At 40.6% G+C, this 26,700-nt stretch overlaps 2 protein-coding genes across 6 annotated transcripts in view; one reads left to right on the forward strand and one right to left on the reverse strand.

The window, feature by feature from the left end:
• Positions 1–26,700, reverse strand: part of LMTK3 (lemur tyrosine kinase 3) — a 70,967-nt gene that overhangs the window by 11,067 nt on the left and 33,200 nt on the right. For 3 of the 4 annotated variants that reach the window (XR_011847683.1, XM_072110440.1, XM_072110437.1), the window contains exons 7-12: positions 24,711–24,798; positions 23,996–24,144; positions 19,985–20,069; positions 16,097–16,218; positions 3,720–3,869; positions 125–3,150 (exon numbers count right to left, since the gene is read on the reverse strand). Coding sequence is in view for 3 of the 4 variants with exons in the window: in XM_072110440.1 (XP_071966541.1) it covers positions 125–3,150; positions 3,720–3,869; positions 16,097–16,218; positions 19,985–20,069; positions 23,996–24,144; positions 24,711–24,798 (3,620 nt within the window). In the remaining variant the exon portion in view is untranslated. The remainder of the gene's footprint in view (positions 1–124; positions 3,151–3,719; positions 3,870–16,096; positions 16,219–19,984; positions 20,070–23,995; positions 24,145–24,710; positions 24,799–26,700) is intronic. The other variant, XM_072110441.1, reaches the window with a different exon arrangement.
• Positions 22,538–26,700, forward strand: part of LOC140064033 (G-protein coupled receptor family C group 5 member C-like) — a 127,460-nt gene continuing 123,297 nt past the window's right edge. Inside the window, exons 1-2 of one of the 2 annotated variants that reach the window (XM_072110444.1) lie at positions 22,538–22,890; positions 23,374–23,520. The gene's annotated coding sequence lies outside the window, so the exon portion shown is untranslated. The remainder of the gene's footprint in view (positions 22,891–23,373; positions 23,521–26,700) is intronic. The other variant, XM_072110443.1, reaches the window with a different exon arrangement.

The raw sequence follows: 26,700 nt of genomic DNA on the forward strand, positions 1-26,700 counted from the left end.
TTAAAAGGTCTTCACAGGTAGTCTCTCAAGGGTGTACTATTTTAAATGATTTTTGGATTTTCGGCAAATTCCCACTTGCCCCTTATTATAAATTATTAAATTTAAATGATTGGTTTTAACTTACCTTTAATAGCTTCACTTCCAGTATTTGCAGTAGAGCCAAAGTCTACAACGAGTTTTGATTGATCTTCTGACTGGTCTTCAGTTTGTTCAGCAGGGGTCCCTTCTTGTTTCTTGGGACAGCTTTCAAGAATCTGTTCTGGTGACAGATCAACAACATCTCCATTGTTTTCATTTTCACAATCCTGTTCTCCTTTTTCTCCATCATTCTTAGTGTGGGTGTCATCACAAGTGTTGTCAGTTGCATCTTTGTCCACAATTAGCTCTGAAGGATTAATATTTGCATCTGGATCTTTGTTGATGTCATCTATATTAAGTTTGCATTCATCATAATTTTCAGTTAACTCCTTGAAGAAAGGTTTATTATTTAACGTTCCTTCAATAACTGCATTTGATCTGGGCTCCATTGACCACAACTTCAATACAGCTTGGTCTTTTAAGACGCATGAGTTCACAGTCCCAGACTCAAAGGTAGACAGTACATTCCTGGTTACATTTTCTCTCAAGGAGACAAGAAGCTGCTCTTTGCAAACCTGAACAACAAAACCACTTTCTGGTTGTTTTTTAAGTATGTTCTCACTTGTATTTCTCTGATCTATAACAGTTTGAGAATTTTCATTTTTCTCTTGTACTGCATCAGCAGTATTGCTTTGAGAAGATGAATTACCTAGGATATCCTCTGGAATGAAATTTATCCCGCCATTGCAATTCAAAATTTCACTTTCATCATCTGGGACTGCTTCTTGAAAATGATCTGAGTAATGATTATTTTCCTCCTTATTTATTGCTTTTACGGGTAATTCTTCAGATATTGCATCATTATTCATACTATTTTGATTATTATTCTTTTCTGTATTATCATCTTGAGCATTTTGAATGGCCTCAACAGTTGATATAACAACTGACATTTCTGCACTAGAAACACCATTAACATTTTCCCCATCAGGTTTTTGTTGTAATGCTCTATTATGTTTATCAGTTTCATTGTCATAGTCAGAAAAATAAGCTGAATCTCTGTGTGGTGTGGCCAAATTCAGTAGTCTAAGGGAGCTATCTTCTTCCATTGGTGTAGCCTGTGGTTCAGAGAAGTCCTCAGTAAGAGTTAAGTCACTAGTTGATTCTGATATGGGGGTTAAAGGTAACTTCAAATCTTTAAGACAGTTTTCTTCTTCTTCTTTTACTTCTTTGAAAATAAATTCTGGGGAAAATGTGTTTTCTGTTTCATAGCCACTGTCCCCAAACTTTTGTCCAGGGGAAGAGAAATGAGAAGCTGGGCTGCATACATCTGATGAGCTAGTGTTGGACGGAATGTCCAAAGAATCACAAGAGTCTAATGTTTGAGATGTGTTTAGTGTTTTTTCTATTTGCACTGTGCTTTGATTTACTGGGAACCTATTGAGAACATCTGGAACTATTTCAATAGTCTCCTCCTCAATGCTCTCTGCTAAGGTAGAGAGAGGTGGTATTTCAATTGGGACAATTACACTGCAGTTGGTCATTGAGTTGGAAATCCCAATAAAGGGAGAAGGTGGGTGGTTGGAAATACTCTTCTGCAAAGATTCATAACTTTTTACTTGACGGTTACGATAGTCTTGAATGTCATAACTTTTCACAGCTGCCCCCATTAAAGGATCATAAAATTCTTGGTGCTCTGCTGCACAAAGACTGTCTCCAAAAGGGCCAGCATAAAGATCTCCTTCACCATAAGTTCTTGCAGGGATAGAGCACTCTGATAAAGAACCCTGTTCAACTTTAAGAGAAGAATCATCATCCAAACCATAATGGTCTTGATGCATGGCAACATGTGTGGTCCAATCTATTACCACATCACCACGTAACATTGCACAAGAGCATCTCTGCAGACTTCCCATTACCCCTCTACTACACAAGGGACAGGATGGCATGTTGCGATGACTGCTGTTATCTGTGCTACTACTACTACTTTCAGTACTTTGATCTTCCATTAATGAAGGTTCACAATCCCAAGGTGATGCACGGTCATCTAAAAACTCTGCTAAGGACTCAGGATCCCCAGCAAGAGTCTCTCCCGCTCCTCTCTCTTCAAGCGTATCTGAATCCCAACTTCTTCTATGGTCTTCTATATCTCTGTAAACATTCAAAATTGAATCAGAAGAAAACACATCAGATAATGAGGGCTCCATTAGGGAAGTCTCCTGTACCTGCCTTGATAATTCTCTTTCAACTGAGCCACGGAAAGGATTTACATAACGAGGCAATTCTCTTCCTACAGTAATAAAAGGATTATTATTACTAGGTGTCCATCTATCTATAAGTTTAGGAACTTCATGTAAAATCAGATGAGCTGGAGGTTCTTCTGGACTGGTTCTGCCACTCTCTAGTGGATCCCAGTCAGAGGAAAACAGTGGCTCTAGTGGCGAAGAAGGACTTCCAAGTGATAAACGTTTATGGAGTGATATCTGCTCCTGCATGTCATACTTTCTTTCATAGACAGGGCTAGGAGCACAGACAGTACAATCCACACCACTGCCTCTCTCTGTATGTTCCTCTAACCGTATGTAATATTCACTGCTTACTGAAGGGCTACGGGCACTAATGACTGGAACAACACTTGGAGTCTCCAAGCTTTGGCGTGAATGTTGATGGCTGGAATCATAGAAAGGATTAGCAGGCACAGTCAAACTTCCATTATTTGACACATAGTCTTGACACTGAGATGTTGCTTTCCAGCGCCCTAATCTGGCTTTCTCCCACATATACTCAAAATTGAGTCCACGGCTGCTCTCAGTCACAGTTAAAATGTCATCCATGTCTGCATGAAAGCCATCCCCACCACTGAAGTTATCTAGCAGTGGGAAAGCAGAAATTTCATCAGAGTGCCTCAGAGAACCCACTGACGATTTTGCTGGCTTAAGTGCATTCCAGCGCCACTCAAAACTCTCCTCTGTCTGGTTGGAGCATTCATTCAGCAAGTAAGTAAGCTGCAGATGAAGCTCTTCCACTGTAGGTCTTTGTTCAACAGACAGCCAGCAGGATTGCATCACCTCATACCTATGGAAATTGTAGACAAGAACTTTAATAAGTAACATCAAACTAGGATGCAGACATCCAATAATAAAAAGAACAATAGATATTTTGGCAATTTAAAATGAAAGATTTATATTTATATGGTAAATTCTCTATTAGCTGCACTAATTACTGGTTATTCACAGAGAAGATTTCTCCCATGCACAAAATGTCGAAGGACCTAGCCTGATAGAGAATGAATATCCTCAATATATTTATATATACAAATTTAGACGTCCTGTTTGAGTTGCATCCTGGAAACCAAAACACAGGTTACTCATCGCCTACACCTATATTGGTTATGTGAGCGTTATAGGCTTTTATCATTGACCATCAGGAAGAATATATGTGAAATAGCTGGATCTGCCCTGTCCTCCTTTCTTGTCAAGCTTTTACAAGTTTTGTTCTTGTTAGGTTATGATTCAGGTGATAACTGCTATATTGTGCTTGCAAGTCTCATGCTTTAAAGCTTGTGTTATATTCGATCTATAGTTATATAGAGATAGATAGATATAAACACTTTTATGTACTTTGACTTAGAATTATGTTATTACCAATAATCTGAGTGCGGCAGCTTCAGTCTTGGTTTGGCCAGTTTCATCTGTTGTTCTTTAATTACAAAAGCAAGGACTTCCTCATCTGAAAGGTGGCGATATGGCTGGCTTCCAAATTCGAAAAGTTCCCATATTGTTACTCCTAGAGACCTGTATGGGATTAAAATATATTTTTGTAACATTTGTTATTTGCACAACCAAATAGCTGTAATGCCCAACAATACGTTGTCCAAGCTGCGACTCCTACATGAAATATTTAATACCTACTGTCTAATATATCATTATTGTTTTTGAATAGTATAACTGCTATTCCATGCCTGAACATATTAAGTGGCAAAAAATAAAAAGGTTTTGTACTCTTGGGACAACCTCTGTCCACATTTATTAGTTTATGTGGCTGTATTGGCTTGGTTACTAACTCTATTAGCCAGGACTCCAGATCTCTGCCTTAAATAACAGATGTAGTACCTAAGGTGAGACTGCTATATCCCCTAGTAGGACGTATATACTTAAAAAATAAGCAGCATTCGACAGGTAAAAAATATACCTTAGCTATCTTTATCCCATATTGCGGGTGATGTTTCAGCTAATCTAGCTATTTTAAACACAACACTAATGACATGGAGTGAGCATACATAGTATTTTAGAATCCGATCTGTTCAGCAGCGGCAGGTCTGTGTCACGGTCATGGCGTACAAGCTGTAATGGCAGCCGCCGCTGACATCACAGTGTGTTCCGGTAGCTGGCATACACAACATTGTGGCTGCGACGGCCGGCATCAGAGCCTGTGACATCACAGCTTTATGAACTGGACAAACTAGGGCTGGTGAAAGGCTGGCTGGCTATATAATGGGGCAGGGGACTGGCTATATAATGGGGTAGGGACTGACTATATAATCAGGCAGGGGCTGGCTATATAATCAAGCAGGGGGCTGGCTATATAATGGGGCAGGGGGCTGGCTATATACAGGGGCAGGCTATATGCAGGGGCAGATGACTTGCTATATGATGGGGCTGGCTAAATATTGGGGGAATGCTGACTGGCTATATACTGGGGCCAATGCGCTGAAAAGCTATATACTGGGGGAAGGCGGTGACCAATGCATTTCCCACCCTAGACTTATATTCAAATCAATACGTTTTCCCAGTTTTTTGTGGCTTATATTCAGGTCGGCTTGTAGTCGAGTATATACGGTAACACAATTTTGACACATGGCTTGTTCTAACTAAAGGCACATCAACACCCATGTGAGGCCACAATAAAATTGCCAAAAAAACTGTCAGTGTTTCACAAAGCATTTTAGGCAGTTTTTCTTTCACACGTTGCACCAGATATTTGGTACATTTCACATATTAAATTTACCCCAACAATTCTTATCTTTTTATTTTAAAAATTGTAGCCCAGCTCAAAAGGGTAATCCCCCTAGTAAAGTTAAAACATCCATGATTGTTTTATTAAGAACATGATTAAAAAATCTATAATGTATATCAGCAGCATAAACAAACAAAAAAATAAATAGCAAGTTAGGCTATGCGTTTCACATTTCAAAAATCTAAAATATATAATGCAATCTGAGGTTTGGGTACAATGTCGTTTTTGCACCCTGCACGCCATACTTTAAATTGCTATACATAAATGCTACAATCTGATTCATAAACCTTTTTCATTCTTTTTTGTTATTACGCATAGATATTATGACAAGCGTTTTGTGATTAAGATCACGGCATGTGACAACCACAAAGTGACTTTATTTTCTTCTTTCTTGCAATATACAGTTATGGGTTTGTCATCATAGTGATGTCATGATTAGTGATGAGCCAATTCTACACCCAGAACATCCACAGCACCACCATTCGTGCTTCAGGTTTAGGAAAAAAGCGCCAAACTGGTGGATTGACTGCTGAACAGCCAATCAACCAGTTTGCAGACCCTTAGTAACCACAGGCATGTCCGCTGTGGGCATGGCTGTGATTGGCCAGGTGGGACATGTGACTCTGCTGTATAAGACATTACATACAGGAAACAGAGCTAGGGAGAGTTTTCTGCTCTGAGGTGAGATAGGCAGGGACATCTCAAATATCAATGATTGCTTTTTTCAGGGCACTTAGTGGGTGAGGGACAGGTAGAAATCTTTTTTAGAAATAATTGCTCTTTTTAAGGAAATGTTAAGAACTGTATTAAGCTACTGATAAGCTGCTATAACACAGGGCCAAATTTAGTACCATTGGCATTTACTGCATCATCCAGCAAGATCTTAAAAGCACAATCTCAGTATAATTTCCAGTTCCAGTATAATCTAGAAAAATCTTAAAGGGGCAGTCTCAGTATAGTTTTCAAAATCATCCAGCACAATCTTAAAGGTGTTTTCTCAGTGTAGCTTGCGGTTGTCGAAAAACCTTAACCCCTTAAGGACGGAGGGTTTTTCGGCTAATTTCTCGCTCTCCAACTTCAAAAATCCATAACTTTTTCATTTTTACGTGTACAGACCTGTGTGAGGGCTTATTTTGTGCGTAACAAATTTTACTTTCCCGTAATGTTATTTATTTTAACATGCCGTGTACTGCGAAGCTGAAAAAAAATTCCAAATGTGGAAAAATTGAAAAAAAACCGCACGTGGTCACGTTCTTGTGGGCTCAGTTTTTACGACTTTCACTCTTCGCTCCAAATAACACGCCTACTTTATTCTTTGGTTCGGTGCGATCGCGGTGATACCAAATTTATATAGGTTTTATTGTGTTTTAATACATTTTCAAAAATTAAACGAATGTGTACAAAAAAGAAAAAAAAATTTTTGCCATCTTCTGACGCTAATAACTTTTTCATACTTTGGCGCACGGAAATGTGTGAGGGGTCATTTTTTGCGAAATGAGGCGACGTTTTCATTGCTACCATTTTGAGGTCTGTGCGACATTTTGATCATTTTTTATTTCATTTTTTATGTTATGTAAAAAGGTGTAAAAGTCGCATTTCGGACATTTGGGCGCCATTTCCCGCCTCGGAGGTCACCGCCGGCCGTAACCGTTTTTATATTTTGATAGATCGGGCATTTTGGGACGCGGCGATACCTAATATGTCTGTGATTTTTACTGTTTGTTATGTTTTATATCAGTTCTAGGGAAAGGGGGGTGATTTGAACTTTTAATATTTTATTAATTTTTTTTATTTTTTAAACTTTTTTTTTTCTTTTTTTTTTCACTATTTTTTAGACCATCTAGGGTACATTAACCCTAGATGGTCAGATCGCTCCTACCATATACTGCAATACTACAGTATTGCAATATATGGCGTTTTTGCAGGTCATACATTACAATGAGCCACTGGCTCATTGTAACGAACCTGCATAAACCATGTAGCCTCGTGTCAAAAGAAGACCCGAGGCTACCATGGTAACCGATCGCCGCCCCCCGATGACGTTCGGGGGCGTGGCGATCGAAAAAAAGATGGCGGCGCCCCCGCGCGCCGCCGTCTTTTAAACGCCGCCCGCGACTTTGCGGGCGGCGTTTAGAGGGTTAATAGCCGCGATCGGTGCAAGCACCGACCGCGGTTATTAGCGGTGGGGGTTTTGTGCAAAATGCAAAAACCCCCACCTCTGTATGAAGAGGACTCAGCCCGTGAGCCCTCTTCATACATCCCTTATACCTCTGCGCCGTAGAGCTACGGCGCAGAGCGTTAAGGGGTTAAAGGTGCAGTGTCAGTATAGTTTGCAGTTCCAGTAAAATCTAAAAGGCGCTATCTCAGTATAGTTTGCAGTTCCAGCATCATTCAACAAAATGTAAAAATTGCTGCTGCAGTACATTTTGCACTTCCATCAAAATCTTAAAGGGGCAGTCTCAGTATAGTTTTCAAAATCATCCAGCACAATCTTAAAGGTGTTTTCTCAGTGTAGCTTGCGGTTGTCGAAAAAACTTAAAGGTGCAGTGTCAGTATAGTTTGCAGTTCCAGTAAAATCTAAAAGGCGCTATCTCAGTATAGTTTGCAGTTCCAGCATCATTCAACAAAATGTAAAAATTGCTGCAGCAGTACATTTTGCACTTCCATCAAAATCTTAAAGGGGCAGGCTCAGTATAGCTTGCAGTTTCAACATCATCCAGTATTAAATATATATTTAAATATTTCAAAATACCAGTCTTGGACCTATTTGCATCAGTGTTGCTTCACAACATTAGTTTTACAAGTTGCATAAGTGCTAACACTACCAGTCTTTTAAGAATTTGCATCTGTGTTATCGCATCAGTGTTAACTAACACAACCATTCTTTTAAGAATTTGCATTTCTGTTATCTTACAATACAAATCATAGACCTATTTGCAACAGAGTTAATTCAAACTACCAGTTTTAAACGTATTTGCGTCAGTGTTAACTTGTTATTATTTCACCTAAAAGTCTTTCAAAATAACGAAAGCAGATAATAATGGGCAGGGGAGTGGCTATACTGCTGCTGTTTGTGTTGATGGAGCTGGGGGAGTGAATGTGTTCTGTCTCTGCAGCACCACTGTCATCATCATCAAGCCTGTCTACAACATCTTCAGCTTTCAATCCCCCAAATAATGGAGAGAAAGTGGAAGTTTGACCATCACACTAATGAGCTCTGGTCCTGAATACAAGCATTTCAAAATTGCTGGTGTTTCAAATGTTTCCATTTAGGCTGGTGGAGATGGACAGCTTTAAAGATCTGACGGTGGCAGCTGCCTCACAGTATGAAGTTCTCAGTCACAAATACTTTTCCGAGTCAGCCATCCCTGCCCTGCACCAACAGGTTGTAGACAAAATCAGGTATCCCTTCCTGAGGAGCTGCTCACAACTGAGACGTGGATGACTAACCATGGACAGGAAAGTTAAATATCCTTAACTGCAAGCTCTGTTTTTGGCCCGTAAGGCCATTGCCATACGCTGGATGGCTGATCGCTCTCCTACTGTCTCTCAGTGGAAGAAACTAGTTAATCTGACTCTACCTTACGAGAATATAGTTTACAAACATCGCGGCTGCCCGGATAAGTTCCGAAAAGTGTGGGGCTCTTGGTACTCTTCCTTAGATACCCTTTTTAATGTTCGCAGTCTGAGAGGGTCTCTTGTCCCTTTTCAGTGAATGCAATACTCGATGGAGGTTATATTATTATAATTTTACATATTACAGTTGGGCACCCTTCCTGCACTCCTCTGTGCACTGTCAACAGGAGGGATTCCTTGCTCTCTAGAAATAGGGTGGTGGGTTACCTTGTTGCCTAAACATTGTTATCTACTAAATTTTTTTAAACTCTATTTCTCTCTTGACACCTCTAGACCAGGTTGGTTACTGTTCTATGTATGGGTTGGGGAGGGGTTTACTGGATCGCTGTTTTTGTACAGATGTTATCACACATGACAAATGATTGTGTAAAGATATATGTTGTTATATCTGATGTACCTCAGCTAATGATTTTGTTTTGTGATGTTGCACCATTTCATTTCTGTGCCAATAAAGCGATTTAAAAAATATATATATATCCTTAACTGCCCACTGGTTCAATATAGTGGAAGCTGGCAGAAAGTGCTATGGCTCACAGAGCATGCAGGCAGACAGAGCAAGGGGCATGCATCTGCCTACTTCAGTGAAGACCGTCGAGAAGAAGACATAGGGCAGCGTCGGACCTGGGAGCCGAGGTATATCAAAAAGGGAAAGAAGGAAATTCCAGGACAGTAAATCATTGGGATTGTGGGGGTGGGGACTCCTGGACAGTATATCAATAGGAAAGGGACCACAGGACAGTATATTATTGGGTGAGGGGGACTCTTGGACAGTATATTATAATAATATGTACCGTATGTTCCGGCATATAAGACGACTTTTGAAGACAGAAAAGTCTTCTATGGGGTCGTATTATACGCCGGTAATCCCGACCGCCCGCCGTGTATTCACGGTTCGGTCCTGGTGCATGGAGAGGGCTCACGGGCATATTGCAGCAAAGGCTTACCGGTAACACCCGCGATCGGTGCTAGCACCGATCGCGGGTGTTCTCACAGCGTGGGCTGCCGGCAGCCTCAAAGAGATAGCGGCGCCATCTTACCTGGGATCGCCGCTCCCCGTGACGTCATCGTCATCTCCATGGTAGCCTCGGGTCTTTTGAAGACCCGAGGCTATTTCGTTTTAACCCCTTCATTACAATGTGCTGATAGCACATTGTAATGAATGAGGAAAATCCCCATATACTGCCATACTGTAGTATGGCAGTATATGGTAGGATCAATCAGACAACCTAGGGTTAAAGTACCCTAGGGAGTCTGAAAAATAGTATAAATAAAAATAAAAAAAAGTTTAAAAAAAAATAATAAAAAAAAAAACTTCAAATTTCAAATCAACCCCCCTTTCCCTAGAACTGACATAAATATAAATAAACAGTAAAAATCATAAACACATTAGGTATCGACGCGTCCGAAAATGCCTGATATATCAAAATATGATAATGCGTTTAACCCCGTAACGGAAAATAGCGCCCAAAGTCGAAAATGGCACTATTTTGCCATCTTGAAAAATATTAAAAAATCTATAAAAAGTGATCAAAAGGTCGTACAGTCCTAAAAATGATATCATTAAAAATATTATAAAATTTCGCAAAAAATGACACCACCCACAGCTCCGTACACCAAAGTATAAAAAAATTATTAGCGCCAAAAATAATTTTTGTACAGGAGGTTTTCATTTTTGTAAATGTATGAAAACATTATAAAACCTATACAAATTTGGTATCCACGTAATCGTACCAACCCAAAGAATAAAGTAGACCTGTCATTTGGGGCGCTCAGTGAAAGACGTAATATCCAAGCCCACAAGAAAATGGCACAAATGCTTTTTTTCACCATTTTCAGTGCATTTGGAATTTTTTTCCCGCTTCTGAGTACATGGCATGGAATATTCAATAAAATAAAAATTTATGGTACAGTATGGTAACATTTACAGTAAAATGGACGATGGTAATGTTGTTGTTGTATGCCTTATGTTTATGAGCGACAGTTTTCCTGCTATATACCTGCATGTCATAAGAATTTAAATTAACAAAAAGTTAAATTCAAATTTATTTATTTTTTTTTATTTTTACCGGTGTTTTGTATGCTTTGGAAAAGGGGTAGTCTTATACAGCGAATATATCTTAAACTCTATATTTTAAACAGGAAAGTAGGGGGGTCGTCTTATACACCAGGTCGTCTTATACGCCGGAATATACGGTAATAAAATAATAATAGGGAGCTCCAGGAGAGTATATTTTTAGGGAGATGGGAAGTGCTTGACAATATATTATTGAGGAGGGGAGAACCCTGGACAGTTTATTATTAGGATGGGGGCATATCCTGGACAGTGTATCATTAGCAAAGGAGACTCCTGGACAATACATCATTGGGGGGATTCCTAGACAGTATATCATTTGTGGTGGGAACTCCTGGACAGTATATTATTAGAAGGAGGAACTCCTGGACAGTATATCATTAGGGGGGCTCCTTGAAAGTATATTATTAGGGGGGGTTGGCTTCTGGACAATATAATTGTTATTATATAATATTGGGGGAAACTCCAGGACAGAATGTTATTAGGGGGGAGACTCCTAGCCAGTATATCATTAGGAGGATGGGACTCCTGACTCCTGGACAGTATATTATTGGGGGGGGGGCACCTGAAAAATATATCCTTAGGGAGGGCAACACCTAGACAGTATATTATTGGGGGGGGGGGGGGATTCCGCGACAGTAAAGTGGGTATGGAAAGAATTCAGAACCCTTTAAATTTTTCACTTTTTGTTTCATTGGAGCCAGGTGGTGAGATCAAGAAAGTTATTATTTTAGCACATTTGTGTACACTCTGCACACCATCTTGACAGAGAAAAACAGAAATGTAGATATTTTTGCTCATTTGTTAAACAAGAAAAACTGAAATATCACATGGTCATAAGTATTCAGACCCTTTGCTGTGACACTCATTTAACTAACATGTTGTCCATTTCCTTCTTATCCTTCTTGATATGGTTTTACTCATTTAGTGGAGTTCAGCTGTGTTTCATTAAATGGAATAGACTTTATTAGGAAAGGCACACACTTGTCGATATAAGACCTCACAGTTCACACAGTGCATGTCAGAACACATGAGAATCATTAGATCTAAGGAACTGCCCAAGGAGCTCAGAGACAGAATTGTGACAAGGCACAGATCTGGCAAAGGTTATAAAAGCATTTCTGCAGCCCTCCTTATGGCTTTCTGGCAGAGTGTGCCGACAGAAGCCTCTCCTCAGCACAAGACATATGAAAGCCTGCATATAGTTTGAAAAAAAAACACATTAAGGACTCCCAAACTATGAGAAATAATAATAATAGTCTGATGAGACGAACATTGAACTTTTTGGTGTTAATTCTAAGTGGTATGTGTGGAAAAAAACAGGGACTGCTCATTATCTGCCAAATACAATACCAACAGTGAAACATGTTGGTGGCAGCATCATGTTATGCAGCTGTAGGGACAAGATGACTGCTTGCAATTGATGGAACAATGAATCCAGCCAAGTACAGAGATATCCTGGATGAAAACCTATTCCACAGTGCTTTGGACCTCAGAAAGGGACAATGACCCTAAGCACTCAGCTAAAATAACAAAGCAGTGGCTTCAGAATAACTCTGTGACCATTTTGACTGGGCCAGCCAGAGCCCTGACCAATTGAGCATCCCTGGAGAGACTTGAAAATGGCTGTCCACTGATGTTTACCAGCCAACCTGAGGAAACTGTAAGGAAGAATAGCAGAGGATCCGAAAATCCATGTGTGGATGAGAGTAGTGGAGCAGACAGCTGCGCATCACCACTCTGCTCCATTCATCTCTATGGAGATGATGGAGATCGAAGAGCGCGGCGCTCGGAAATTTCTGTCGGCTCCATGGAGATGTATGGAGCAGAACTGTCATGCGCTGATGTCTGCACCATTACTCTCATGGAGTGATGAGTGGTCCGACTGAGGTACGTGGGACCACATTGGACCCTTCATTTTTCGTGAGCTGTGGGGGTCTCATCACTGAGACGACCACCAATCAGCAAAGTAGGCCCTATACTGTAGGTAGGGCCTAACTTAAATTTGTGGGAAAACCCCTTTAATAACAGGATGTCATTTCTGTATAACAATTACTGGGTGCTGTATATACATTAGAAAATAGTTTTTATCTATGTGACATTATACTGTAAGTGACTGTGGTGCTTTTAGGGGCGCAGTTTTGAGGTGTACTGTATGGAAATGAAAATGTCTTGTGCTGAATTCTGTAGAAAAAAGTCATGGCAGGAAAAGTCTTTGAAGTTAAGAAGTTGGATAAAGATATAGCCACCAAGATAAAGACCAGGAAAGGTAGAAGGCCGGATCTACGACTGAGCTATGCAGTAAATGATGTTTTATGACAGACCTGAATTCCAATACATTTTTGGCGCTGTATAGTAATGCGCAGTATATTACCAGCTGGTATATATTTATGTAATTTGTATTCATTGCTGCAATATTATTAATGCTGTCATTAAAAGAAAAAACCACAACCAACTTGTGACCGACTTGTGACTAAAAGACACCATCTTTTGGTGAGTGACCCCTCTCTTCTCTTCTTCTTTGCTCTGGATTATTAGTACTGTACAGGTATATATGTATTGGTTTGGGTGTATATATTTATGTGCACCTATATTTGAGTGTTTCTCATATATTGTGTGTGGATTTTTATGTTTAGCATATATACACTCACCGGCCACTTTATTAGGTACACCATACTAGTAACGGGATGGACCCCCTTTTGCCTTCAGAACTGCCTCAATTCTTTGTGGCATAGATTCAACAAGGTGCTGGAAGCATTCCTCAGAGATTTTGGTCCATATTGACATGATGGCATCACACAGTTGCCGCAGATTTGTCGGCTGCACATCCATGATGCGGATCTCCCGTTCCACCACATCCCAAAGATGCTCTATTGGATTGAGATCTAGTGACTGTGGAGGCCATTTGAGTACAGTGAACTCATTGTCATGTTCAAGAAACCAGTCTGAGATGATTCCAGCTTTATGACATGGCGCGTTATCCTGCTGAAAGTAGCCATCAGATGTTGGGTACATTGTGGTCATAAAGGGATGGACATGGTCAGCAACAATACTCAGGTAGTCTGTGGCGTTGCAACGATGCTCAATTGGTACCAAGGGGCCCAAAGAGTGCCAAGAAAATATTCCCCACACCATGACACCACCACCAGCCTGAACCGTTGATACAAGGCAGGATGGATCCATGCTTTCATGTTGTTGACGCCAAATTCTGACCCTACCATCCGAATGTCGCAGCAGAAATCGAGACTCATCAGACCATGCAACGTTTTTCCAATCTTCTACTGTCCAATTTCGATGAGCTTGTGCAAATTGTAGCCTCGGTTTCCTGTTCTTAGCTGAAAGGAGTGGCACCTGGTGTGGTCTTCTGCTGCTGTAGCCCATCTGCCTCAAAGTTCGACATACTGTGCGTTCAGAGATGCTCTTCTGCCTACCTTGGTTGTAACGGGTGGCGATTTGAGTCACTGTTGCCTTTCTATCAGCTCGAACCAGTCTGCCCATTCTCCTCTGACCTCTGGCATCAACAAGGCATTTCCGCCCACAGAACTGCCGCTCACTGGATGTTTTTTCTTTTTCGGACCATTCTCTGTAAACCCTAGAGATGGTTGTGCGTGAAAATCCCAGTAGATCAGCAGTTTCTGAAATACTGAGACCAGCCCTTCTGGCACCAACAACCATGCCACGTTCAAAGGCACTCAAATCACCTTTCTTTCCCATACTGATGCTCGGTTTGAACTGCAGGAGATTGTCTTGACCATGTCTACATGCCTAAATGCACTAAGTTGCCGCCATGTGATTGGCTGATTAGAAATTAAGTGTTAACGAGCAGTTGGACAGGTGTACCTAATAAAGTGGCCGGTGAGTGTATAGCGTGTATAAAGTATATATGGTGCTGTATTTATATATTTGTGTTATGCATATGTAGTGTATGTGTATACGTCTATGGAGTGGATATATGTGTACTGTGAAGTATTACATGTGAGATGAGGCTTGCAGCGAGGGTTAAGGTATATGAGGGTCCCAATTCTAAGATCGCACAGGGGTCCACTCGGGTCTTGTTACGCCACTGATGAGGAGGAAAAGGAGTTTACCTTGGAGCAGAGTGACCTAAGCATTAATGGAGCGTGGCTGTGGAGATGCAAAGGAGGAGTAGACACATGGGCAGCATGGTCCACTATATGGTCCATTGACTGTGCAACAACACCTGATTACTGGACGGCCACCCTATTGGATGCATGCTATAAGGATACCATAACATTCTTAATTCTGCTGGTAAAGTATGAATCAATAATAACAGTGTGCAAGAGCAAATTGGTGCTGTCCCTGTTCCAATCCAACATCAAGAGCTCAGTGGCATCACAGTGAGGAGGAGGAGGAAGTTGCCAATCCTACATGAGAACCAGCACCTGAGTGAGCATGGAACGCCATCTACAATACTTTTAAACTTTCACCACTATAGTACCAGGAGGGAGACTTAGACTTGCATAGTGGAGTTAAAATTCTGGGTGGAAAATGTGGACATGTTGCCAGAGATTGCGCTCTATGCCTTGCAGGTGCTTTTCTGCCCTTTGCTGAGTATATTATCAGAGCATGTGTTCAGTTCCGCAAGTGGTATCATCCCTGATAAGAAGATATGGATATCTACAACCAACGTGGACACACATTCATTAAATTGAACTAGACATGGATCCCACAAGACTTGGCTGTGGCAGCGTCTGAATGAGTTGGTAGAGAATGAAATACTGCATTCCCTAAATTTTAACCTAAAATTGTCAAATTACGCATTAATGGAATATAAACCTGAAATTGCTAAATTGCGCATTATTAGAATTTAAATTTGGAATTGTCCAATTGTGAATTGCCTGAATTTAAAATTGAAATTGTCAAATCCTGCATTACCAGAATTGAAACCTGAAGTGGTCAACTTCTACATTACCTGAATTTAAACTTGAAATTATTAAATTCCACATTACCTGAATTTAAACATGAAATTGTCAAATTCTGAACAACCTGAATTTGTACTTGGAATTGTCAAATTTGGGTACCCATTGATTTTTTAATGGGGTTCGTGTTTGGATCCAAGTCTGGGTCCCAAACTAAAATTTTTCCCGGTGTTGGGACCAACTCGTTGAACCCAAATTTTGCCCAACTAATTGCTAGTCACGATAAATATGTTTGATCCGATCCTCTATTTAAATAACACATTACGCATTTGCATATTACTTTTCTACAAGAAACAGATTAGATTAAAACAAAGGAACAAATATAGGATGGAATACATATGTTAAGAAGATGGCCTACCAGACATTGCTTTCTTTGCTTTGGTCAACCACTACTAAGTTTCCATGAACTTCATCTAAAAGTTCTGGAGCCACCCAGCGTAATGGTATCCAGAGACGATCCGGAGTAATATAGTAGTCCTCCTACAAGCAAATAAAATACCTTTGAGACAACGAAGAAATGTCTTTACACCATTTAAAATTATAGTACAAGTGAACACAAAAACATTTTGTAATATATCTTATTAGAGCAAAGTGCTTCCATGTCCAGTCACTTATCTGTGAGAAACATGGATCTGGAAAATTAATTTGAACCTTGTCACTACTAGCCCTCTCAAGTAGGGTATAAAATGTCCTTAATACAATTTGATTTATTATGCAAAATTGTGTTCCTTTAAAAAAAAATTACTTCCAAAGTGATATGAAAATGAGCAGAGAAGAGTAAATTTTTGATTGAGACGAGTTCTATTGTCATTTCTATTATATCTAGAACCTTTTGCTGACATATTAAAGATAACAATTTCATCTTTCAGATTTTCTCATCCGTTCTGTGATATACAAGCAGTTAAAGTAACAAAGTAATAGATGCGAACTGAGCTGCAACTTTCAATCCCATTTAACTGCCAGTATTTCCAGTTTTGTAGCTTGCATGTTTCTAGCTACTATAGAACCAAAGACATGAATGTCTGAAGTGACTCTTCCCATGCAGCCTCTACAAGTGACTCATCTCGGCTATACCTGACTCTTTGTGATAAGATTTTTCATAAGAATGTGAATTTAAGTGAATCTATTTTACATATCCTACATATCTATTTAAAGAGAACCCGTCATGCAAAATAACCCCCCTAAACAATATATATTTTCATAAACTGCCATTAGAGAGCATTGCCTCTATCCCTTCATTGTCCCTCTACATGCCTGTAAACCTAAGCAATGAGGTCCTAAAGCTATGACCTGTGAAATGTTCAATGAGTCATTAGCATATTCAAGCTGTCCAGCTTATTCATGAGTGGGAGGCACAGCCACACCCCCAGTACATGACTGACAGTTGCTCCATGTAATGGCTGCTCTGCTCCATGTGCTTGCTGGTGGCCACGCCCCCTGCAGCCTGTGTGTGTATAGGAGAGATACAGCAGCTCCAAGCAGCCATGTTATAGCAGAACATGTCAGGTACTTGTGTAGCTGATGTCTGTGTCTCTCACATGTCAGTAGGTGCATCACACACACTAGCAATGCTTTACTATACATTACACACAGACATGAGCAGGGGGAGGAGAGGGGAGGGGGAACAGGGGTGACATCACTGCCCCTGACCATGTCACCAGCCTCATTTACATAATAAAGAATAGATGACTTTACAATGATTAATGTATGAATTGACTAGATAAAGGCTGGGATGGGATCCTTGTGAGCTGCTCCAACAGGTAGAGGTGACAGTACTAGTGACAGAGACCTAATGACAGGTGTCCTTTAATATCCTACCTGATGGAGCTTGTTTAATATGGTAAAATCTAGTGACATATTATCTTTAAACCATTACAGTATGGCTGTGCATGGGGATTTTCCTCCTCATTCATTACAATGTGCAAATGGCACATTCGGAAGACCTGTGGCTGTCATGGCAACTGGCCGCCGCCCCCTCCCCCCCCCCCAGGCTATGTCACAGGAAGTGGAGATCTTCACCAAGGCCATTACGGGTGTTACTACAATGTCACGTGTCAGTAGGGGTTTAAAACTGTCTTGTTTGATTTAGCTCATTTTTATGTCAGTACTAAGATATTACCCCACTTTCTATGCCACCTTTTTACTGGAATAAGATTAAGGGGAACCTGTCACCACATTTTCACAAACACAGCTAGTGACAGGTTCCCATAGAGCCCTATTAACTAACTGACACCCTTCTTTTAGACACAAATTGTTATCCTTACAGTGAGGGCATGCCCTACTTGACTGGCCTCCTCATGTCCCATGCTTCTTCTCAGCATGTCATGTGACCAGAGTGTTTTGTAAAAGTATTCAGCCCCCCTTCAACTTTTCTACCATTTGCTACATTTCATGCTTCAAACATAAAGATATAAAATTGTCATTTTTTGATGAAGAATCAACAAGTGGCACACAATTGTGAAGTAGAATGAAATGTATTGAATATTTTAAACTTTTATAAAAAAATAACTGAAAAGTGGGGCATGCAATATTATTCGGCCCCTTTACTTTCAGTGCGGCAAACTCACTCTAGAAGTTCAGTGAGGATCTCTGAATGATTCAATGTTCTCCAAAATGACTGATGATGATAAATATAATCTACTTGTATGTAATCAAGTTTCCGTATAAATACACCTGCTCTGTGATTTACTTAGGGTTCTGTTTAAATCGTAGAGAGCATCATGGAGACCAAGGAACACACCAGCCAGTTTAAAGCCGAATTTGGATATAAAAAGATTTCACAAATTTTAAAGATCCCAAAAAAGCCCTAAGCAAACGATCATATTGAAACGTAAGGAGTATCAGACCACTGCAAATATACCAAGACACAGCCGTCCCTGTAAACTTTAATCTCAAAAAAGGAGAAGACTGATCAGAGATGCAGCCAAGAGGCCCATAATCACTCTGGATGAACTGCAGAGATCTACAGCTGAGGTGGGAGAGTCTGTCCACAGGGCAACAATCAGTTGTATACTGCACAAATCTGCCCTTTATGGAAGAGTGGCAAGAAGAAAGCCATTTCTAAAAAGATTCCCATAAAAAATCTTGTTCAAAAATTTGTCACCTGGGAGACATGTGGAAGAAGGTACTCTGGTCAGATGAAACCAAAATCGAAATCATTGGCCATAATGCTAAACGATACTTTTGACATAAAAGCAACACATTTCATCACCCTTAACACACATGGTGGTGTCAGCATCAAGGTTTGGGCCTGCTTTTCTTCAACTGATGGGAAAATGGATGGAGCCAAATACAGGACCATTCTGGAAGAAAACCTGTTGGAGTCTACAAAAGACCTGAGACTAGGACAGAGATTTATCTTCCAACAAGACAATGATCCCAAACATAAAGCAAAATCTGCAATGGAATGGTTCACAAATAAGCGTATCCAGGTGTTAGAATGGCCAAGTCAAAGTCCAGACCTGAATCCAGCCGAGAATCTGTGGAAAGAGCTGAAAACTACTGCTCACAACCGCTCTCCGACCATCCTCACTGAGCTCAGGATGTTTTCCAAGGAAGAATGGGCAAGAATTTCAGTCTCTCGATGTGCAGAACTAATAAAGACATACCCCAAGCGACTTTCAGCTGTAATGCAAAAGCTGGTGCTACAAAATATTAACTTAAGGGAGCCGAATAGTATTGCAGGCCCCAATTTATTAGTTTATCAGTTTATTATTTTTTACAAAATTGTGTCCCACTTGTTGTTGATTCTTAACCAAAAAATTACAATTGTATGTCTTTATGTTTGAAGCCTGAAATGTTGCAAAGAGTAGAAAAGTTCGAGGGGCCGAATACTTTCGTAAGGCACTGTAAGTTTACAAATTGATTTGTAAACATTGCAGCCATGGAAAGGAACGTTTTTGTAGATTTTGTAGAATTCGATCAAGGGCTGGCTATACGTATCCAATTGTATTTTAACTATATGTTTCTTCTTATTTTATCCCTTGTATTTTTGGAATCTTTTGTTCTTCCCCAGTCAAGCAGCATTTTTATTAAGAAATCACCATAATGTTTGATGTATTTTTTTGTTTTGAACTGAAAATTTAATTGGATTTAATAGGAACAGGAAACTTGTATTTTTCCTTTCCCATTGAAAAGTACAGTGCATGCAAAACTGCCCTTTATCATTCAGTACTGCTATGTCTAACAGGGCTGTAATACTGTACTTACTCTCTTTTTCCTATCTTCAATGAAAATCTTCACTCACCTTATAATTGTTGTGAGAAATGCCATAATCTCCAATTCTGACAGTGAGGTCAGATGTGAGAAGACAGTTTCTAAGGGCGAGATCACTGTAAAATAAAATAATAATAGTTAAATCAAATTATAAACAGCACACTGACATTTAACATTTTAAAACATACTGTACAAGTGTATTGAGGACAGCTGATGAGGGATCCGATGCTTTGTCTAAAGCTCTGCCCAAGCATTTTGGCCTCTTTTGATCTTTCTGCCATTAGTAGTGCATTTTTTGCAACCACTCAGGCTCCAGGGTTTGGTAGCGTTTGATACCAACTGCACCCCCTACAACTACACTCCTGACAACTAGGTCAATAGTGTAAAAATAGCAAATGTCCACTTGACGTCATCAATTTAAAGGACTCTAGCAGTCTCAAAATTATGAAAAGTCAAATTACAAGTCTCTTATACGTTCAATGTTATTGCACTGGATGTAATTATTATTTAGACAATATGCAGTTGTTTTTTTTGATATTTTGACAGCAATATTTGAGCACTGTATTGTATTGTTGTGTTATTTGGACATTGCCCTGGCACTGTAAGGTCATTTGTCAGTTTTTACAGTTTAACCTTCCTACCCACTTAACACTAAGTTGACCTAGTTCTCACAATTAGGTAAATAAGACCTAAAACCTGAAGTCACAGTACACTAGACAAGGTACATCCTCCATGTCCCATTGTATTTGAAAGAACCCATAATCAGTATAATTTCCATTTCTAAAGGCTTTATTCATGCAACATCCCTAGTTTTCACCTTTTAACCAAGTATCAGGACTTTACTGATGTGAGATCTCCAGGCCACTTCCTCTTAGACAGATGCTGGTGAAAGCCAATGTGGGGCTGAGAGACATCAGTATGACACAGAGGAAAACAGGTCCTTTATACCCTCACACTACCATATCCTTTGTGCAAACTAACTAACGCTAACACCACTTCTCATCATTCTCTGTTTCATTTATAGCATTTTATCACAAACAATCCAAAATGCAACCAATGGAACAGATATTCCCTAATGTGCCACTATATACTGATTAATGCACCCTTTACCTTGATTGCCATTTGTCTGTTGTTGTTTAGTGGCTTTTACATAAATAGATGATTAGTCAGTGAGTGAGTTAGCGAGAGTGTGCCTGTGAGGTTAGAGTAACAGACAGGCACACAGCAGCATTAGGAGTTCACTACCACAGACAAAACCCCATAACATAGAGCAGCGATGGCGAACCTATGGCACGCGTGCCAGAGAGGGCACGCAGAGCCCTCACTGCTGGCACGCGCCCCATCCTCCCAACCACTGCCAGGTGCGGACAACCACTGTCCACACCTGGTTGTCATGGCTGTTAGCAGTATCGGAGCTGCGCTCCGATAATGCTAACAGCCATGACAGAGCAGGGCGCTGACACTGCTGTCACTCTGATCACTGCAGCGCACAGGACTGTAAGCATCCCCGCGCTGGCAGCGAAATGATGTCATTACGCTGCCAGCGCTGGGCACCTTACTCCGTGTGCGCTGCAGTGATCAGCCGGAGGAACGAGTCTGAGGTGAGTGTATTTATTTTTTTAATTCAGCGCATCCACGCATCCTGCCCGCTCCCGCACCTCCCATAAAACTCCGCCCGCAACCGGGCCGAAACTCACGGCCCAAACTGCGCCCGCTACCACAAGCCCCCCCCCCCGGCGCGCCTGAACCCCAGCCTGTTATGCCCGCTACCGCAACCTGCCGCCCCCCCCCCCGCAAGGACTCCGGCCGTTCTCACTCCCCCCCCCCCTTCCCCCGCTCAACTCCGGTCACTGCCCCCCATCCCCCCCTCCCCTGGAACTCATGCCTCATAACCACACTGAAACGAACTCCAGATGCTGCACCCCGACCCCCCCCCCCCTGGAACAACAGACATCTGAGCAAGAGTAAGTAACATATGTATTTTTATGTATGTAATTATGTATATGCATATTATATTATATATTTATATGTGCATTTGTATATACCTGTGTGAGGGCTTATTTTTTGCATAACATATTTTACTTCTCATTTATTATTCCATGTCGTGTACTGGGAAGCTGGATTGAATACTTTCGCTGTGCGCTCCAAATCATTTGTCTCCTTTATTCTTTGGTTCGGTCCTATCGCAGTGATACCAGATTTGTAGGTTTTATTGTGTTTTAATGCTTTTTCTATAATTAAAACAGTGTACGAAAAAGAAAATAGTTTCGCCATCTTGTGACGCTAATAACTTTAGTGCACGGAGCTGGGGAGATTTGAGTTTTTTTGCTTAATGAGCCGTTGTTTTCATTGCTACCATTTTGAGGTCTGCGTAACCTTTTGATAACTTTTTATTACTCTTTTATGTGATGTAAAATGGTGTAAAAGTAGCGTTTCAGTGTGTATAGGACTGTGTAAATTGATTCTAAACTAAACCGTCAGTTTTCTGGTTAAATAGCCGTACTGGCACTTTGCGATAAGTAATAAGGTTTTGGGTTGCAGTTTGGGCACTCGGTCTCTAAAAGGTTCGCCATCACTGACATAGAGAATCAGCTCACATACAAGAGAGGAGAAATATTTATCACCACCATCTCCAGGTGAGGGACCCAAGTACCCAGCCTAGTGGTTGCTGAAACGTAGACAACCCCAGGGTCCAATCACAACAAAAATATTCTCCCTGTGACAGCCATGAGCTCAGAGTCAGACATGTCCTCTCTCCCTCTCCTCACCAATCTGTGACAAGCTGCAAGACAACTGGCTACAGCAACAGCCATCCTACATTGCCCTGTCTTCAGGAAGACAAAATAAGACCCACCTGAGCATGTTCCTGAGCTGAAGAAAACTGATCAGCAAGATTTATCCAAGAATGTTTATGTCAGCATTAAGCAAAGAGGTAATGTAAGTAAATATAATTATTTACTGCATTTTTGTTGTTTGCTGCACTTTTATTTTTGGTTCAATGTTCCTTGTAAGTGTTTATGCTTCTAACTTCAAATCCAAAATAAAATCCACAAAGTATACAAAGTGCAACATCCCCCACCGGGGCCTAGCCTTTTTCTTGGGGCCTGGAGACAGCCGGGGCCCGGAATACCTGAGTGGCTGGCGGTTGCGGCCTAGGCACGCTAGTGTCACGGTGCTTGGTATGGGGAACCGGAGGGCTGTCCTACAGCCTGGCAGGTCTCCAGCAGGGTGGTGTTGGCAAGAAATGATGAGGGAGAGGCTGCTATAGCGGTTCTCCCTGGGGCAACCCTTTGATGTCTAGCGTACGAGTCTCTGTGTGGTGGATAGGGTGCCCGTGATGGTGACAGTCGTAGTAGCAGGGACCAGACGGAGACAGACATTGAACAAAAATAACTTACAGTTCTTTATTGGAACCGACAGGAACAGTAGCAACGTGCCTTGACAAATGGTAGAATGCTGGGGCTGCAGTTGGAGAGGAACCACAGGAATGGATCATCAGCCTGGATGCAATGGCAGGCTGGGAGATAGCTGTGTCCTAGAAGGTTGCTTCAGATATCACCCTTAAAGGTAGGATGATACCCCTTTCTCTCACTAGTTAACTCCTTAGAGCTGCTCAGGCAGTGAGCTGAGCTCTGACTGCACTGGTCTCCCCTCTACTCTATTCTGAGAGAGTGCCCTCTAGAACTTTCCTGACCAGGGGTTTTATTACTCCCACTGGTCAGGTGGTGGTTCCTCCTCCAATCGCATCCAGCTTACAGATACAATACATGAACTGCTGTGATTGGTTAACACAGATTACATCACATTCTACACTTAACTCCTGCCTTACCAGGCAGACTCTACCGCTGCAGTGTTCCCCTGTGTTATGTAGTGACCTGCTGTGGGGTTGATCAGACCCTACACAGGCTACATGGTGGGACGTATTTGCAACAACCCCTCTGCCTTGCATCGACAGGGGTGTTGCAAAAGCATAAATGAAGCAATATATTTTCTTTTGAAGCCCCTGAACATCAACAACATCATAGCCCAGAATATAGTTTACCTGTGTATGTAATTATTTTTATGGAGGTGCATAAGTCCAAGTGTTATCTCATATGCCATTCTCTGGAGCGTGGTGAGGTCACATGTTAAGAGGTCAGGTGTCATGCCATCTGCTTTCCTCTGTGCTCTGAGATACCTCTTCAAATCTCCCTACAGGTAAAAAGGTGCATAAGACGTCAATGTTAAATGTTTGTAAAAATGAAAAGCTCATACAAACCTCTGCAAACCAAACTGTAACCCAACTTTCCAGTGATTGAAGTGTGACTGCACATTATGAGTGATTATTTTTGTACTACTTTTACATGTCTTTCCTTTAAAATGAATGTGTACAGACCTTGTGTATCAAAGCAACAGTTTAGTTCCCCAACATAATTTGCATGCTCTGAGCTGGACAGTACAAGCTCTTCTTTGTAGTAATTAAAAAGTTTTGCGCCATAACGTTTGCACCTTTTTTGTGTTCCTAATGCATGACCTATTTATGCATTTATGAGAGGCTGTAGACTAGGATCAGGAAGTAAAGATTTGCACAAATGTATAAATACCTTTCCTTATAAACAACAGCATCTTTCATAAATAAAACCAGTAAAGCATACAATTAAAAAGTGGAAAATGATGGATTACATTTCTTATAGCATTTAACATACTCAAATATTTTGTTGTTTCTGTATTATGAATGTTTCTGCTCTTTAATCCATACAGAATCTAGTTCCACTTACCAGCTGACAAAACTCCATGATGAGGAGGAAGGGGATGGTTTCTGTGCACAATCCCAGGCATTGTAGGATGTTAGGATGTTGCAGGCTTCTTGAGGAAAAAAAATAACAGTCATCAATAGAATTGTTTTCAGATCGGCCAAATTAATTACAGTGATGTTAGTTGTGTGGTAGATTTTGTGCTTCTCTAATAAACTTTCTTTAAAATATTGTAGCATTATTTTGTATCTATAAACTGGCACTCCCCATTGGTATCATGTCTTTTTGTAGACACTTGTGAGATCTTTTCTGGCACCAGCATTTCTCACTCACTCTAGGGGAAAGCTGATGCTTATGCTGGACACATACGAACACACTCTTAGAGGGCTTGTCTGATATTAAAAAGCCCCTAAAAAGTGCACCACGTAATGTAGTGCCACCATTAAAGTGTAGGGACATTTGTTATGTTAATTATGTTTTTTTATGTGATCAGGCAACTGCGTTCATTCTAAATCTTTTTGGAGGCTCTTTTTAGATTGTTTCATACTTCATGAAAATGTGCATCTGTAAGTCTATTAATCTGTTGGCATTGCACTGTTTTCTTCATATTTTGTTTATAAGACATCATTTAGTTGCTTCAACAGTTTTCTATAGGAATCTTTCAGTACCTGCTAAGGTTAAACATTATTAATAGATATATGTAAGGAAAAAAAATTAAGAAGTTGTATGTAATGTACTCATGTAAAATGATTTTCATTACATACAACTAATTTAATTTTTCCTGTTGATCTCAACAATTTCAATTTCTTCAGAATTTTTGAAGAGAAAAACAAGGCTGCAAGGCAGAGATCTAGGTCACAATCCTATTATGGGTAAGAACATCACAGATCAGTGGTTGACTGTGCGTAAGATAATCTTTCACTGAATACATTTTGAAATTGAGAAGATATTTATTATGTATATTTATAACTATTTATTCTTAAGGTGCTTATTGCAGAGCAATTTTGCTACGCGTTTCGCACATTGCGTTCTTTCTCAAGCAAGAAAAGAAAGAACGTAATGTTCAAAACGTGTAACAAAGCTGCTTGTTTTTTCACTCTCCAATAAGCACCTTAAGACGGGTTACTTTAACTTAATGGATTTAAAATAAATATTTTGTAAATTTTAAGATATGACGCTGGCTTCCTACCTTCAGATTTTTTGGCATTTTACTTATGGCTTTAATATTAGTTTTGGTTTGTAAAAATTCAGTTTAAGCCTCTTTACTACAATATTGGTGGTATGGTACCTCACAGAGAGTGTCGCACAAGCTCTATGCTTGGGAACCCTGCTAATGTAAAAATACAAGCTTTATGATACATCCATTGTTGTGTGATTTGATGTGGACAGTCATGAAGGTCAGTCAGGTAGACCCTGGGGTAAGGAACATGGGCGGATTAAGACTGCCATGGGCCCTGGGTTGTATGAATATTATAGCCCTTGCAAGTGTGAATTCACTTCCTACATATGCTACTAGAATGAAGCTTCTTGGGGAACTGAGGATGCATTCCTTCTGCCTGCTTTCAATCTGTGTTTTCAGGACCTTTGGAGGACCTTCAAAGGCCCTTAAATGGCTCTTGTATACATGTGTATTGAGAGCAGAAAAAGATATTCAGGGATTTCCTAGGTGAAGGCTCTTCTCAGTATCAAATTTGGTGGGTGGGTTTGGTTGGCCATGGGCCCCGTAAAAGGCTTGGGCCCTGGGCTACCACCCCAACCGCCTATGTTATAATCCACTACTGGGAAGGAGTACACTTCATGGCAGGTGGGATCAACAGTTTAATTTAGGTGGCAGCTCCTATTAGAAGAATTTAGTCACTGGGATAAATATTATAGCTTGGGGTGAGATATATGCTGATCAAGAACAGCAGGCCCTTGAGCTTTATGGTTAAGAAATGACAGTTGCTGAATATTTTGTGGATTGGCTCTTGTGAGAAGAAAGAAGGTGACATTTGTTCTTGTGTATTATCATAAA

This window comes from Engystomops pustulosus, chromosome 6, assembly GCF_040894005.1.
Source record: "Engystomops pustulosus chromosome 6, aEngPut4.maternal, whole genome shotgun sequence".
NCBI classification, from domain to species: Eukaryota; Metazoa; Chordata; class Amphibia; order Anura; family Leptodactylidae; genus Engystomops; species Engystomops pustulosus.